Source organism: Acomys russatus, chromosome 2 (assembly GCF_903995435.1).
Source record: "Acomys russatus chromosome 2, mAcoRus1.1, whole genome shotgun sequence".
NCBI lineage: Eukaryota > Metazoa > Chordata > Mammalia > Rodentia > Muridae > Acomys > Acomys russatus.
In genome coordinates, this window is record NC_067138.1 from 68,383,801 (window position 1) to 68,401,237 (window position 17,437).

The 17,437-nt window shown below is 43.2% G+C and overlaps 1 protein-coding gene across 1 annotated transcript in view; it reads left to right on the top strand.

Moving 5' to 3' along the window:
• The window catches only part of Musk (muscle associated receptor tyrosine kinase), a 142,276-nt gene that overhangs the window by 30,544 nt on the left and 94,295 nt on the right, over positions 1 to 17,437 (top strand). The window contains exon 2 of the mRNA XM_051162526.1: positions 16,488 to 16,797. Coding sequence (XP_051018483.1) covers positions 16,719 to 16,797 — 79 coding nt within the window. The 5' untranslated portion in view covers positions 16,488 to 16,718. The remainder of the gene's footprint in view (positions 1 to 16,487; positions 16,798 to 17,437) is intronic.

The window sequence follows — 17,437 nt, forward strand, 5'->3', positions numbered from 1 at the left end:
GTATTCTAGGACCCTCTGGATTCTTCTATTTCACCATTCTCCCATACTTCTCTCACCTAGAGTCCCAAAAGGATGTCCTCACAGGTATCCCACTTTCCTGGTAGGCGAAGACTTTCATTGACATGTCCATTGGGCTAGTGTCTAGTTACAAGTGAGTATATACCATTTGACTCTTTCTGCTTCTGAGTTAACTCACTCATTATGATAATTTCTAGTTCATTTGTCCAGTAATTTCAGGAATTTCTGAGTAGTATTCCATAGTGTAAATGTACCACAGTTTCTTTATCCATTCTTCTACTGAGGGACACTTAGGCTGTTTCCATGTTCTGGCTATTATGAGTAAGGCTGCTATGAACATGGTTGAACATATGTCCTTGTTGTGTGCTGGAGCATCTTCTGAGTATATTCCAAGGAGTAGAATAGCTGGGTCTTGAGGGAGCCTTATTCCCAGTTTTCTGAGATAGTGCCAGATAGATTTCCAAAGTGGTTGTACTAGTTTGCATTCCCACCAGCAATGAAGGAGTGTTCCTCTCTCTCCGCATCCTAGCCAGTATGTGGTGTCACTTGAGTTTTTTATCTTAGCCATTCTGATGGGTGTAAGATGGGATCTCAGAGTCATTTTGATTTGCATTTCTCTGATGACTAACGACATTGAGCATTTCTGTAAGTGTTTCTCAGCCATTCGATAGTCCTCTGTTGAGAATTCTCTGTTTAGTTCTGAGCCCCATTTCTCAATTGGGTTATTTGGTTTGGTGGTGTTTAATTTCTTGAGTTCTTTATACAGTTTGGATATTAGATCTTGTCAGATGTAGGGTTGGTGAAGATCTTTTCCCAGTCTGTTGCTTTGTTCTGTTGACAGTGTCTCCTGCCTTACAGAAGCTTCTCAACCTCATGAGGTCCCATTTATTAACTGGCCTGGGTTGTTGGTGTTTGGTTCAGGAAGTTGTCTCCTGTGCTAATGTGTTCCAGGCTCTTCCTCACTTTTTCTTCTAGCCAATTTAGTGTCTCTGGTTTTATGTTGAAGTCTTTACTCCACTTAGATTTGAGTTTTGTGTATGGTGACAAATATGAGTCCAATTGCATTTTTCTATATGTAGACATCCAATTAGACCAGCACCATTTGACCAGCACCATTTGTTGAATAAGCTATCCTTTTTCCATTGAATAGATTTGGCTTCTTTGTAAAAAATCAAGAGACCATATGTGTATAGATTCATTTCTGGGTCTTCGATTCAATTCCATTGATCAACCAGCCTATTGCTGTGCCAGTACCATGCTGTTTTAACAACTGTTTCTCTATAGTACACTTGAGATCAGGTATGGAGATTCCTCTGGAGGATGTTTTATTGTATAGGATTGTTTTTGCTATTCTGTTTGTTGTTGTTGTTGTTGTTGTTGTTGTTGTTGTTGTTGTTTCTCTATATGAAGTTGAGAATTGTTCTTTCAATGTCTTTAAAATATTTTGTAGGTATTTTGATAGGCATTGCATTGAATCTGTAGATTGCTTTTGGTAATATGGCCATTTTTACTATGTTAATTCTCCCAGTCCATGAACAAGGGAGATTCCTCCATCTTCTGATGTCATCTTCAATCTCTTTCTTCAGAGATTTGAAGGTTTTTTCAAACAAGTCCTTCACTTGCTTGGTTAGAGTTACTGCTAAATATTTTATATTGCTTGTGGCTATTGTAAAGGGTGTAGTTTTCCTAATTTCTTCCTCTGCATGTTTGTCATTTGTATATAGGAAAGCTAATGACTTTTTTGAGTTAATTTTGTATCCAGCCAATTTGCTGAAGGTGTTTATCAGCTGTAGGAGTTCTCTGGTAGAATTTTTGGGTTCATTTATATATACTATTATATCATTTGCAAATAGGGATAGTTTGACTTCCTTCTTTCCCATTTGGATCTCCCTTGATCTCCTTGTGTTGTCTTATTGCTCTGGCTAGAACTTCAAGAACTATATTCAAGAGATATGGAGAAAGTGGGCAGCCTTGTCTGGTCCCCAGTTTTAGAGGAATTTCCTTGACTACCTCTCCATTTAATTTGATGTTGGCTATTGGCTTGCTGTATATAGCCTTTATTATGTTTAGGTATGTGTCTTGAATTTCCGATCTCTCCAGAACTTTAACCATGAATGGGTGTTGGATTTTGTCAAATGCTTTTTCTGCATCTAAGGAGATGATCGTGCCATTTTTTTTTCTTTCAGTTTGTTTATATGGTGGATTACATTGATGGATTTCTGTATATTAAACCATCCCTGCATGCCTGGAATGAAGCCTACCTGGTCATGGTGAATGATATCTCTGATATGTTATTGTATTTGTTTTGCAAGTATTTTATTGAGTATTTTTGCCTGACCCACCTTTTGTTTAATAAAAAGCCATCCCACCTGGACAGGGCAAGAGATAGATGGGGCTGAGAAAGAGAGAGAGAGAGAGAGAGAGAGAGAGAGAGAGAGAGAGAGAGAGAGAGAGAGAAATTCTGGGAAGAAGAAGAAGAATTGCCATTAGGAGAAAGAGAAAGACCTAAAGTTAAGAGAGGAAGGCTGCCATGAGGAGAAGCACATGGCCAGTGGCATGGATGGAGAATCTGGCCCAGATGAAGAACATGAGCAAGTATTTGGGATTGTGGATGGGAGGTAGCTTGATAGAAGTTATTAGAAGCAGATGGCATGGGATTGAGACAGGGATCCCATGCCTGCCCCACTATGGGAGGTAGTTTAGAGGATTGATATCTGCCCTGCCCCAGGTTAACTAAGGCTATTTTAAAATATAACAAGTATCTGTGTCTTAATTGATTGCTAGCCAGGCCCACAGATAATACTGATAACACAGATAATTTTTAAAAACCATAGCTTATTGCAGTCTCCAAGTATTTCTTAATGCAGAGATCCAGCCAATTGTGATTTCACCTGGCTGATGCCAGAAATAGTTGTTCTGCTCATAAAGAGAGAAATCTACAGAGCTTCTCTTTCTGAGTAAGTAGTGTAATTATGCGTAGAGTGCTGCAGATCATACCTTAGAACTTCCATGGTTTTCTCTAGTCATCAGTTCCCTTTGGCTCCGTCTGGGCTAACCTAACACAACCTCCAGTCTGGCCCCGGGGCCCCACACTCAGGCTTTGAACACAGGCCAGGAGTGTGGTTGGTTTGCAGACCCTAATCTGACTGAATACCAGGGCATTACAAAGCAAGTCTTAGCTGTGGTTTTATATTTTAATTAAATTGATCTCCAGAAAGCATCATAGTGCATTGGCTTGAAGAGATTGTTGCAAAAAATAGACTATGAATAATTTGGCCATGTCATGGTGATTCACTGCCATGGCACAAATCATCTAGAACTGTTTTGTGCTGTTGAGCTGTGAAGAGGCTAAAGCAAAGGACACTCTTTCATGACATGGTGTATTTTTCTAGACTGGAAAAGTCTTTCCCAGGTTCTCTTGATGCTAATGTTGTGTGCTTCTGAGCCATATTGACTCAGCGTACTGCACTGTGTTAATGGATGATGCTAGAAGGTCTGATAATAGTCATGCACGAAAGCATTTTGAAAAGTCATGTGCCCAAACGGAAATTGTTAGGTAAGAAAGGAGCAGTCATGCATTTGCTTTTTTTGATCTTTCAATCAGCTGGAAATGAAGGGGGCTGGTACTTTGGGAAAACAGTTTGTACATCTCTAATGTTTTATGGCTTTTTTTCTTTTTCTAAAATGAAAACTCCACCACTCAAGTGAAATCAAACTGAACATAACCTTTTCAGGACTGTTGGAGGTTGGTCTGGTGTATTTTGATGCTAATTACTCCTTGCTGTCTCTGCCCCACCTGTATCTTGCCTAAGAGTCTGACCTGTTTGACCAATAAAAGGCCATCACACCTGGGCAGGGCAAATGGGATAGGCGTGGCCAAGGTTCCAGGGCTTGGGGAGACAGAGAGAGTCTTGGGAGAGAAGGTCGAGGAGAAGTACATGGCTGTTGTGGATGGAGGATTTGGCCCAGATGAAGAACAGTAGCAAGTATTTGGGATTGTGTTTGGGAGGTAGCTTGATAGACATTATTAGAACCAGATGGCATGGGATTGGGGCAGGTACCTGCCTCACTATGGGAAGTAGTTTAGGGGGTTAATATCTGCCCTGCCCCAGGTTAACTAAGGCAATTTTTAAAAGATAACAGGTCTGTGTCTTGATTAATCGCTAGCAGGTTAGAAAATACTGACATAATAATAATTATAGGCCTGATAATAAACATTATTAGGTCTTACTGGTAATACAAACTACAACACGGGCCTTTCTGGAAGGCTTGTGGCAAATGTTGCTAAACCACACTTTGGTTTCCTGAGAACCTGCGGATCTGTGGTATGAAGTAGCCAGTGAAGGTTTGCTTCGCAGGACAATTACCACTGCCTGTTCCCCAACATCTCTTCCTCTCAGCAGTTGTGTGACAAGCTGGCCACCTCTTCCCACTCCATGTAAATTTTTCTACTCCTGCTCACAAAAACGAGAATAACTGGGCTTCCTTCAGCTTCCCTGGCAATTACCCCTCAGTCTTTTCTTTCTTTGAGCACATACATGTATGTGTGTTCCTGTAGGTTACATGTGTGTGCGTGTGTATGTGGATGCCTGTGGTCAACTTCTGATAACATTTCTCAGAAGCCAGCCACCTTGGGTTTTTTTGAGACAGGATCTCACATTGGTCTGGAACTCACTGAGGAGGCCAAGTTGTCTCTGTCTCCCTAGAGCTGAGAGATGACAAGCATTCAGCACCATGCCTGTCTTCTTTTATGTGAGATCAAACTCAGGATTGCATGTTTGCAAGAAAGCACTTCACCCGTTCAAGGACTTCCAGCCTTTTTTGCTTTCTTCATTTGGGCTTCCTTACCAGAGCTCCTGAAAGCAGGCCTTACCACGAGCTAAAGCTATGTGTCACTTTTGCTCCATCATGATAAAGGACCTCTGCCACTTGCTGGTTTAACAACATTAACCTATTGACAATCCCAAATTTAATTCTTCAGCCCAGATTTTTCCATCTGGGCTCCAGGCCTCAACTCCATGTCCTCATCAAACATTTCAGTTAGGGTGTGAAGGGATCTGTGTACTGTGGGGTGCTCCCCCTTTGGACCCCAGATTAGGCACAGACCACACCCAAATACCAGTTTCCAAGTACAATCCAAACACAAAAAGATCCTTCATTAAGCAAGGCAAAGAGACAAGGTGGGTAAATCTGAGTCCAGCAGAAACAGCAGCACATAGCTTTGTATGTGTTAATTTTAAGGTGTGTGTGTGTGTGTGTGTGTGTGTGTGTGTGTGTGTGTGTGTGTGTGTGTGTTGGAATGAGCTAGGGCATGTTGGTAATTCTGATTGGGTATTTTAATTAGGTTAGTCAAGATAATGAATTCTGATTCCTGGACCCTGACGGTGTGGTAGTTGGACCTTCGTGATAAGTTCCTGGAACGACTTAGTGGCCAAACACCAACCCCAAGTCCCTACACCGGGGGAGTAAACCTAAGAGGCCACCTTTAGGAATGCAGTCTAATGGTTTAGCAAAAGGAAGAAGAGTAAAAGGTGAAACCTGCCGGTGCCATGTTTGCCGTTCTTGTGTCTGTGGTCTCAACGCTTAGGCTTGCTGAAGCCCTTTAGGATGTTTAGACAGACATCTCACACTAACAGTCAGATTCTAAATCATGACTAAGGAACGCCATCCCCCACTCCTTCTTTCAGTAGGAGCTCAGGCCGATCTCAGACTTTCTATGTAGCCAAGGTTGAACTTGTCCTTCTGACCTTTCTATCTCCACCACCCCCCCACCCCCTAAGATTATGGGTCTGTACCACCAAGCTTATTTTTATGTGTGGTTGAGATTGACACACTAGGCAAGCATTGTACCAATGTAGACGGATCTCATCCAAGAACATTTTCCTTTTCAGATGTTTCCTTTTTTTCCAGTCCTCTGCCTCTTAGTGAACCCCACCACGTACACGCAACAACAGTGCAAACATCTGGCCCAGTCTTGTCATTGTAACAGCCACACAGAAGCAGCGCTGTGTTTTATAAGCTGGTCTCAGAAATGACATGCCAGGAACATCTTTTGTCCTCTGACTCTTGGAAGAGAGTCATCATGTCTATCTTACACTCAAGGAAGGAGGATTATCCTGAGGTCACTGGAACGGTCACCAGGCCACGTGCTACTACTTTGAGGGCAGGCTTGGCGAGGAGTGTTCCCGACCTTCTTCTGTGCTCCCGACCTTGCCAAGAACATCTCTCTCTCGCAAGGCCACACAGCCGGATGGATGCAGTTGTCCATGTTGCTTTTGGATTCCAGTACTGGCTTAGGGCCTAGCTGTGATTTGCTGAACCGAATTGCATTGTACAGCTGTAAGCCACAGTCAGAACATGTAAACAGTGCTGATGGCTGGGAGCAAGTTGAGAAATAAGGAAACCAGAGTTAGGCTCATTGCTGGCGTGTTCCTCTTGAAGATGATATAGGGCAGGGCTTTTATCATTGTTTTCCTCGGAGGGTTCAAAACATAGCTACTTTCCTTTGAGATGAGGTCTCACAGTATTGCCATCCTGATCTTGAACTCATAAGCTCAAGAAATCCTCCTGCTTCAGCCTTCTAAGTATCTAGGACTCCAAGCACTTATCCCCTGCCTCAAGCCTAAGCCTTTAAAGACTGTGTATCTGGAGGGTGGGGTACTCTAGCTAAGGAGGAGTGGCAGGAGGCAAACACCAGGCAGCAATGGGGCTCAGCTTGTTGTTCTGGTAAAGACTCACCCTGTGGTTTCCAGTCTCCCCTCTCTGTCTTTCCAAATGAGGTCACCAGGTGGTTTCCAGTCTCCCCTCTCTGTCTTTCCAAATGAGTAATTTCTGCATGAGACCTAGGATTCAGGGAGACAAAAGGAACAAGAATGCAGAATGGAGGCGTGTGTGTGCTCAGGGACCACATAGCAGCTGTATTAGAAGAAGAGCTAGGCAAGGTAATTGCTTAGCATTGCCCATCTGAGTCCAACTGACATAGGCTAGGGAAAGTCCAAATCATTCTTTCCCTACACATGGGATCTGCCCAGAATTCCAGCTTGGTATTTTTTCCCCCTGAAAAGTGAGATAAAGAACATTCTTCTTTGTTTTTTACCAAAAGTACAGATTTCAAGTATTCAACATGGAATTCCTGGTCTTCCTTTCAACTCTAACAAGCTGCACTCCAACTGTAAGATACAATTCGGAGGTGCTTAACATAGCCACACTCCCTGTGCGTGAACCTTTGCAGGGGAAATTTCAAAGCACACTTCTGGAATAGAGATAGAATCAGCGGGGAGACCCAGCAGGTCGATGCAATGATGAACAGACCTCAAATTACTGAGGCCTTACACCGACAGAGAGTGGGGAGAAAGGCAAAGCGTGTAAAGTGACAGGGCTTGGGCTAAATACAAGGTGAACGCAGGGACACCAGGGATCGCTCCCAGGGTGAAGACTTTGGAAGCTGAGGAGAATATCGTGGTTCGTATTAAAATAAGAGATTAAGCAACTTCTAGCGTTCAAGGAGGATGCTAATATTCCAGGGTCCTAGGGCCAAATCTTCCTGCTCCATTGGGCATCTTCAATATTGGGTTAATTCAATTAAGACATATTTTTTGCACTGCAGAAATTCATACTTAGCTCTGAGAAACTGCTTTCCCAAGCTCTCCAAAAAAGCTTCCTACTTTTATATAGAAAATAGGGCAAAAAAAAAAAAAAAAAAAAAAAAAAGCGGGACAAACATTGACATGATGTGGCTTAGGAACAGAGAGCTGTCTAATGCTGCCTTCTGAGGAGCGCTTTAGCATTGAGAGAGCATATTTTAGGGACCAACTTAAACCGTGACAACTGGAATACTCATGCTGACTTATACTTTGTGCATGTGTATGTATGTCTCTGTGTGCTTGTGTTTATGGGGTACGTGTATACATGTGTACAACTGCATTTGGAGGACAGAGGATAACCTGGGGTGTCATCCTCCAGAAACTCCATCTACCTCCCATGAGACAGGTCTCTTACTGAGCTGGAGCTCACCAATTAGGCTAGGCTGGTTGGACCCCTGTCTTAGTTACTATTGTATTGCTGTGAAGAGACACCATGACCAGGCAACTCAGAGAAGAAAGCATTTAATTGGGGCATTGCTGATAGTTTCAGAGGGTTTCTTTGTGATCATTAGGTCATGGCTGGGAGAGTGGCAGCAGGCAGGCATGGTGTTGATCCTCAGACAGAAGGCAGCTGGAGAAAAGGGGAGGGGGGATTGCAGGGGGGAGTGAGAAGGGGAAGGGGAGAAGGAGCAGGGAGGAAGGGGCAAGGGCAGGAGAGAAGGGAAAGGGGACAGGGGGAGGGGGAGGGAAAAAGAGGGAGGGAGACAGAGACGACAGAGGGAGAAAGAGGGCACCTGGCATGGACTTCTGAAATCTCAAAGATCATAGCCAGCGACACACCTCCTACAAGCAAGCCACACTTTCTACTCCTACCTAATTCTCTTAACCCACCCACTGGGGAGCAAGCCTTCTTCTATACCAGCTGCACTCAGATTACCACAGCAGCGAAGCCTAGGGATCCTCCTGTCTCCTCTTCCCAGTACTAGATCACAAACTTGTGGAACCGCACATGGGTTTCTCTAAGGGTTTTGGGCATCAAACCTACATTCTCAAGCTTTCAAAGCCAACGTTTTACAGTCTGAGCTTATATGGCCACAAGCACATCAATTTGAAATTAAAAAAAAAAAAAAGATTTTATTTCTTTATTTTATGTATATGAGTGCTCTGTCTGCATGTACACCTGTCCACCGGAAGAAAGCGTTAGAGGGTATAGATGGTGGTAAGCCACCAAGTGGTTGGTGGGAATTGAACTCAGGACCTCTGGAAGAGCAGCCAGTGCTCTTAACTGCTGAGCCATCTCTCCAGCCCCCAATTTGAAAAACTTTGAATTCGTCTGCAACTTGTTTGTATTAAGCACATTGTCATGATACAGGCTTTTTACCTGCCAAGTTGCTCGTGCCACTTTGTGAAGCGATCTGAAAGTCAGCCACAGGCCTTGCCCAGTGTGATCTCTAGACGACGCATTCTAGTCTGAGTCTCCTTCAGGCATCTCTGGGTAGCCATATTTAATCTTTCCAAGATAGCAACAGTGCATGGTAGTAACTGAGCACAACTGAGCATGGGCTAGAAGGTCAAAACACCTCTGTCTAGCTTACCGTCTAAGCCGGCTAAGTTAGTAAGTGTCAATTAAAACATGAAGTCTGTATGCGCAGTATATATGTAGTGATTTGGAGGGAAAAGATCACCCTCAAAAGTCAAATCTGCATTAGAAATTTACCTCTAAAAGGGAAAATTGGCTTTCACCAGGGACAAGGCCCTTGGTGTGTTCTTTTACCCCAACCCCAAGTGGTCACAGCCCTAAGCACATTTACGTACAAGGAACACTAAAAGACTCAAGAGAATATATATTATACATATCAAAATAGGAACATATTGTCCACTATCAATTAAATTAACTAAGTAATTATAATGATTAATTATGTATATTATTAATAATATATTAATATTGTTATATAATATAGTATATAATGTGTGTATAACTAATAATAAGAAAGGCCATGGAGCCGGGCATAGTGGTGCACGCCTTTAATCCCAGCACTCGGGAGGCAAAGGCAGGTGGATCGCTGTGAGTTTGAAGCCAGCCTGGTTTACAAAGTGAGTCCAGCACAGCCCAGGCTACACAGAGAAACTCTGTCTCGAAAAACTAAAAACAAAACAACAACAATAGCAAAACAAAACAAAACAACAACAACAAAAGATTGGGATAACCATTTAGATGTAATAAGAATAAATTAATAAAGTAAAAATTTTTTAAATTATAAAAAAATAAAAAAAAGAAAGAGGCCATGAATTTGAGAGGGAGTGGAGGAGGAGGAGGAGTAGGAGGAGTTAGAGGCATGGGAGGGAGCGATAGAAACAACGTAAAATGTAGTATCGATGTCTACAATTCTGAAAAAGATTAAATTAAAACATATTTATCATATTTATCTTTATTGTATAGTGGCTATAAGATTCTTGGAACAATCCATAATCTTTAAAGCCTTACCTTTTGTGAATGCAAAATAGACATTGTTACAATGGACTCTGATTAACTTAGGGAAAAAATAACTTATTTGAAAGGCTATTGGTTGGCTTATGGAAAGCTAGGAAACCCAAGAAAGCCACACAGCAATGAAGAGCAGCTGGTGTCTAGACCAATGGCCAAGATCTGATAAGAGGAACAGCCTGGTCAGGGTGACGCAGCACGGGACAGAGTCTGCCATCCCTGGACACTGGATACTGCAGAAGGCACTGCCATGGCTGCGTACTGCTGTTGGCATGAATGCCACTGGATACTTGATGTCACTGCCACTAGAATGAACCCCAACTTTTCCCTTCTTCCATGTTCCAGATTCCAAGTCCCTGAAAGGTATCAGACCATCTGAGCTTTGGTAACTTATTCATACCCAGCCACCAGGGTGAGAGGAGCAGGTAGTTGCTTTTCTTGACAGACAGCACACTTCTACTAGAACACACATAAGCATAAATAAAGGTTCAAGTACAGTATTTCAGCGAGAGTTCACTGTCAAAGACAATAGCATCTGTGCAAAGATGTTTCTTTCATAGTTATTACCTGGCCACAGAATGGTATCTAGACCTTTCACTTTTAATATAGTTAAAAAGTCCTTTAAGGGTACCAGTGAACATCTGAACAGCCCTTGCTTGGACCAGGGAGGTGAAACCTGCAAGAATGAGAAGAACGTCACCACCCTACACCACTTACAGGATGAAAGCAGCGCCCCCCAGTGGGTTTCTTTCTTCGGTACCATCAAATCAGAATCGAGAAGCCTGTGCTCTTCCAATTCTCTCTCCCTTGGGTTTTCAAACTGCCGTCTTGAAGATCGGTCAAGCTAAGCTTGCTAAGCCATTAAAGCACTCAGTATAATACAAAATGTATTTACGCAGACTACTCTGAGCCAGAAAGAAGTTCTGGATTCAGGAATGTGACCGATGTCCCTCAGAGAATATCGTGGAAAAAAACCCTCATAACACAATAGCGCTGAAGATGGACTTCAAAGGGGAAAGGGATGGAGCAAGTACAGAGGCTACAGGTGTTGTGGTTGAGCAATTAAAATATGTAACAGTTACAGCAAATGAGAGTTTGGGCGTGCCTGACTCTCCTACTGAGATGGCTAACACTATGTTGATGGATAACTTTATGTTGAAAAGTTTGTCGCCAGCATGGTGATGCATGCTTTTAATCCCAGCACTCTGGAGGCAGAGGCAGAAGGATCGCTGTGAGTTCGAGGCCAGCCTGGTCTACAAAGCGAGTCTAGGACAGTCAAGGCTACACAGAGAAACTCTGTCTCAAAAGAAAAAAGTTTAAGATAACTGTACTTAAGAGAACTATACTGCAAAAAAAATGAACTTCGAAATGTGAAAGGTTTCTAAGGGTTAATTTTTTTTGAATTGCTTGGAGTTGGGATAATAGCAGGTGGGCTGGGGTAGGGGTGGGGTGGGGGGTGGGGGCCTTGTAAAGTATGTCTTTGTAGAATTCAAATGCTGATCTCTGTACCAGCAGAGACTTGAGAACAGCTCAGACTTTTTGTATTGCTTTTCTTATGGCTGCATCATATTTTGTAAATACTCCCTCCAACACCTTCTGGTTTTGCCTCTGTGAACAAAAGCTTGCTTTTCACAAATGACCTTCTGCTTACATGTAGTCAGAGAGCATAATTTTGTGTTCTTTGCCTTTGAAAGCCCCTGAGTGATGTCAGGCTAGGTACCACATTGGGTGTAGACCTGGCACAGGCATATGGGGAAAAAAAAGCTTTCTTCATTAAAATGTACTAATGATGAGATTGGTGAGTCTCTGAGGGACCCCAGACCCATAACACTTGGCAGTATGTCGTCTGTGTTCCAAGGAAGGCTAAAGTGCCCTAAAATGTCCTGCTGGAATAACCCCTCCCCCGCCCCCCCCATTTTCCCTCCTGATCCATTCTTCAGCCTTCTTCACTTGCTGTGACCCAGGGAACTGACTTCTGTGAACCCTACCACCGGGTTTTCTTATTTCCATCTGTGTTTAAATGATGGAGAGAATTTCCTAGAAATTAAAGCCACCCCCTAGATTTGCATCTCTCAACCAAAGGTCTTATTACTTGTTGGGAAACTCAGTGTGTAGGTTGCAGTAACTATTTTTTTCTAGAGATGGTTAACAGCAGCTATTAGTGTCTGCCAGGTTCTTCGCGATGGTTTTGCACTTTTTTTCTATATTGTACTTTTGTATATAGCCCTGTGTTCTAATTGAGTGGGCTACTCCTTTCCTCCTGGAGCCCTCTGTTAGTTACTTTCTGTTGCTGTGATAAAATACCATGAACAAAGATACTTGATGGAAGAAGAGGGTTTATTTTGGCTTATGGATCCAGAAGGTTAGAGTCCACAGGATGTGGGAAGGATTAGTGGCAGGCAGGAATGGGAGCAGCAGCAGGAAGTTGGCTGGTCACATCTTCACTCATACGCAGAAGGCAGGGAGGGGTGGGGGGTAGAGAGGACGTGAAGGAAGAGAAGGAGGGAGAGGGACAGAAGGAGAGAGGAGGAGAGGGGAAGGGGGGAGAATGAAAGAGGGAGAAAGAGAGAGGGAAAGAGAAGAAGGGGAAAGGGAAGGGCATAGAGGAAGAGAAGGGAGGGGCAGAGAGGGGAGAAAACAGGAAGTAGACCAGCCTGTAAGCACACAAAGCCACCCCAAAGTGCTTCCTCCTGCAAGGTTCTACCATCTGAGGGTCCCAGAACCTCTCAACATAATGTCACAAATGGAATCAAGTGTTCAAATACATAAGCCTATGGAGGGCATTTCCCAGTAAAGCCAAACAGACCCTAGTAGCTGCTTACGTATATCAGATATAAACAAACCCGTTCCGGTGGCCATTTTTCTTCTTGGAAATTCCGGCTCCCATAGTTAAACATTCCACGGTTTCCTTTAAGTTGGAAATCTGACATTCATCTTGGATTTATAACTATATCTTTCTTCTTTTTTCTGTCCCCGTTCATCTTGAATCCATTTCATCCACACTAGGGCAACCTCATGGTCCCTCACAAATGCTAAAGGCTTCAGAGCCTGTCTCCACTCTGAGGAATGAGGTTACCTTCATTTAAACAAAATAGGCCCAGATCATGGGGGCTGTAGTCCCCAGGTTAACTCCTAAACTACTAACTTCATCCTGTCTCAGGGCCACCCCCTTTGCTGTCCTTGCTCCCACTCTCCAGTGTCTTACCACACTCAAGTGATCAAAGATGAGGACAAATGCTGGTCCTGTTTGTTTCCTGCCTGCATCACCACTTGCTAATCGACTGTTCTAAATCCATGGCTCTGCTTCCTGGTAAGCATCCCTTTCTGTTCCCTTTTGTGGAACACTGCTTCCTTGGACTGATGTGTCGCCAACTAATGCCTTTTCGCCCGAATAAGCCTACCCAACCATTCAATGTGTGTCATTCAGGAAGGTGACAAGTACTGGTGAAAAAAGATGTATCATGCCAGAGTAAATTAAGTACCACTCTAAATTTAAAGCCAACGACCTCAGCTGTGTGCTTCCTTAATCTCGGAGGCGAAAGCTTTAAATCACCTCACACCAGGCCATCTAATTTATAGAGACAGCAACAGCTACCAGGTGGAGACTCTGAAAGCTCTTGCTACCTTGCCTATGTATTTTCCTATTCATTTCTCCCTCAGCATTTTAAAGAGTATTTATTTATTTTGCATGTATGGGTGCATGACTGAGTGTATGTAGTGGGTATACCATGTATGTACAGGTGCCCAGATAGGCCAAAAGAGGGTGTTTGGATCCCCTGAAATGTGCACTGCATGAGGCTGTGAGCTGCCCAATGCAAGTGCTGGGAGCTGAACCTAGGTTCTCTTCAGAACAGCAAGTGCTCTTAATCGCCCAGCCATCTCTTTAGTCTGCTTCCTGGGCAATTTTTGTGACAAGATCTTGTGTTTAAAGGCCCAGCTCCTTCTGTCTTCCCTGAGACATGGAACATTCTATTTGCCTTCTCTGTCCTGTGCCCTTTGTCTTCTGCATTTTCACAGGATTCTGCATAATACATTTGTACAACAAAGGTTTGAAAATTTCTGTTTCCAACCAACATCTTCTTCCAAAGCTGCTAACATTCCTCCCCGTCCCAGTCTTTTGGAGAAGCTTAAATTCATGCACTAGCTCATTTCCCTCATCCCCTACTCTATTTATTTAAGTTGGCAACACATTTCATGTATGTGTATGGGGAACAGTTTTGATCTGTGTACACTTTGCAGAAAGATCTAATCAAGCTAGGTAGCACACATAACACCTCACCAAGAGGCAGCAAGCATGTTAAAGATATATTAGCAATTTTAAAACCATACACTACTATTAAGTATGGTTACCACAAAGAGTACTAGATCACAAAAAACTCAGCATTCTAGACTAACACAAAATGTGTAGCTTTTAAAAATTCATCATCTCTCTTTCCCTGTCTCTCCTCCTGACCCTGACAAACACCTTCTACTCTCTGTTTCTGCAAGACTGGCCTTTTTAGATTCCACATGTAAGGGCAATCACCACACAGTGTTCGTCTGTTTCTGCCTGGGATGATCACATCACCATACAGTGTTTGTTTCTGCCTGGCTTGTATCACCTAATGCCATACCTTTCAGGTTCACTCATATTGTGAATGGCAGAATCTCCTTGTAAGCCTGAGTAGCATTAACTCATGTGTATGTGCAACGTTTTCGTCCTCCCGTCACACACCAATGGATACTTATCCTCATTAATTGTGATTAATATTGTAATGGAAATAGGCAACTATCTCTTGGATATGCCAATTTCACTGCCTTTACCTGTATCTGAGAAGGGGGTTGATGATTACACTCTAATCCTATTTTTAGGTTGTTAGAGAAATCTCATCATTTTGTCCAGTGTGGCTGTGAGTTAGATTCCTACCAACCATGTGTAAGGGTTCTTTTTTCTTCATATTCTTGCCAACACTTGTGTAGTAATTACTATAATTTGGGAAGGAAACTGACTGGTTAGGGCAAATGTGAGGCTAAATTTTCACTATATGCCTGCCTATATCATTTACTGTGTTTTTGTTTAATAGGGTATATATAAAGCACATTTTAGATTGTTTTACAAAGTGGGAATTGAGGGGTTGGAATTTTTCCCTCATTACTATGGTTCACAGACAGGATGGTTAGTTTTCATTGTCATCTTGACCTGACTTGTTACCTAGGGGACACACCTCCGGGAATGTCTGCAAAGGTGTGTCCAGAAAAGTTAAGAAAGGAAGGAAGACCCACCCCGAATGTGGGTGACATCATTCCAGGGGCAGTGGCCCTGGACTAAATTAAAAGAGAGAAAGAAGAAAGCAGGTTTGACACCAACATTCAGTGCTCTCTCTCTCTCTCTGTCTCTCTCTCTCTCTCTCTCTCTCTCTCTCTCTCTCTGTCTCTCTCTCTCTCTCTGTGTGTCTCTCTCTCTCTCTTTCTTTTTCCTAAGTATGTAGGCAATGTGACCAGGTGCCTCAAGCTTGAAAGGGTGTATTAGAATGTGTCCCTTGCAGAAAAGGGAGTTTCCCTGCTATGATGGGCTGTACTTCAGACTTAAAGCTAAAACAAGCCTTTTCTCCTGGAGGCTTTAAAAAAACAAACAAACAAACAAACAAACAACAAAACAGATATTTGGTCATAACAATGAAAAAAAGCCATGAATATAGCATGCTTTCATGAACCTTACTTCAGCACCATCTTAAGATTGGGTCTTACCAGAAGACCTGGTGCATCCATCCTTCATCGTTTTGGGGTAGCTGGTTGGTATGGTTTCATACAGTCAACCAAAAGTGTGGGAAGATGTCTGCCCTCTCGTCAGCTAGGGTTGCTTGGGAATAGGGCAATATCAGTAGGTCATCAAATATAATACAGAAAAAGGCTAGTGAATGCCAGACAGTGCCCCTATGTCACAGCAGGGAGGCTTGCGTGCATTTTGTTTGTGTGTGTGTGTGTATATGTGCGTGTGTGTGTATGTGTGTGTGTGTAACAAGAAATCACTGCAGGTTTGGGGGCAGGAGGAGCTAGCTCTGAGAAGATACCCAAGGCATAAGGTGCAAGACTCTGATGATTGTCCAAGAAACAGGTTAAAATCAAACCATACTAGTACAAGGGAAAAGGGGGAAAGAATTCAAGGAGTGTATGGTGGCTGAAATCTGGAGCAGCTGGCCTAGGCTGGCTGTCAGCTGGGGGTCGGGTGAGAGATGGAGAGAGTCAAAATTAGTTTGATCCAGATTCCTCATTGGAGTGCAGGAGAGGTGGTAGACCCAAATTACATTAGGACCGTTGTCACTCAGGGAGAACTGTGACGGCTGTAACGGCATCTGGTATTGTCCTTTTGCCACTGTCTTAAAAGGGATTCTGAAGGGATTTTCTTTCCCTTGTTCCTCCAGCCCTCCACTTGCATTGCTGGCCTAAGTGGATACTCCCCAGCTGGCCACGTCCATCATTACAGTCAGGTCTAAGGATTCCTGATTATACTTAGAGCCTGCGGCGCTGCAGACACAAACAGTCGTTAGCGGACGGCGGCCCTATTTGTAACAAACTGTGCTTTAAAATGTAAACCACGGAGCGTTTTCCTCACGTTGTCCAGAAGAGGTCTTCATCCTGAGCCTGGATCAATCATGAGAGAGCGCATCCACATTCCACTGTTACAGATTCTCACCCTGGTTGCCTTCAGCGGGACTGAGAAACTTCCAAAAGGTCAGTCTGTACAATCTTGCCCTGAGGAGTGTGTGAGCTTCATGGTCACTGATTCGTACTCTGGTGTGCCTAGGTGACGTAGGAGTGGGGTGCATGGAGAAAGAGTGATTGTGTCTCCTCTGATGATTGTTTTCTTCTAAGCTCTGCATTTAAAAAAACAACATGATGTGTGCAGAGCCCTCCCTTCTAGGGAGAAGTTACCAGGTAGACTGCCAGCTATTGAGCTCTGTTCTGTTTCTGTGGCTGTCAAACGTTGGGGTGGTCTAAATGCATGATAAAAACCATTCCACGCCGTGTTTGCCAAAGATATAATCCACCCCACTTCCAGATAGCCAGGGTGTTTTTTGTTTTTGTTTGTTTGTTTTTGTTTTTTTTTGTTTTTTGCTCCTGAGCAAAAGTCATTTCTATTTTCAGTTTTGGTTTTTACCAAACTCTTAATGAACACTTTAGTAGGTGGAAATCAGAGCCAGGGAAAGACGCACAGAAGACGCCTATGGAGAAAATCCCAGGGACAACAGGCTCTCCATAACGCTGCTACTGGGGTCGTGATTTGGGCTTGGCAGGAGACTGCACTACTATTTTTTTTCAATGCTTTTGGAATGTACCGGAAATAACACCACCTAAGGGGGAAAGCAACTTA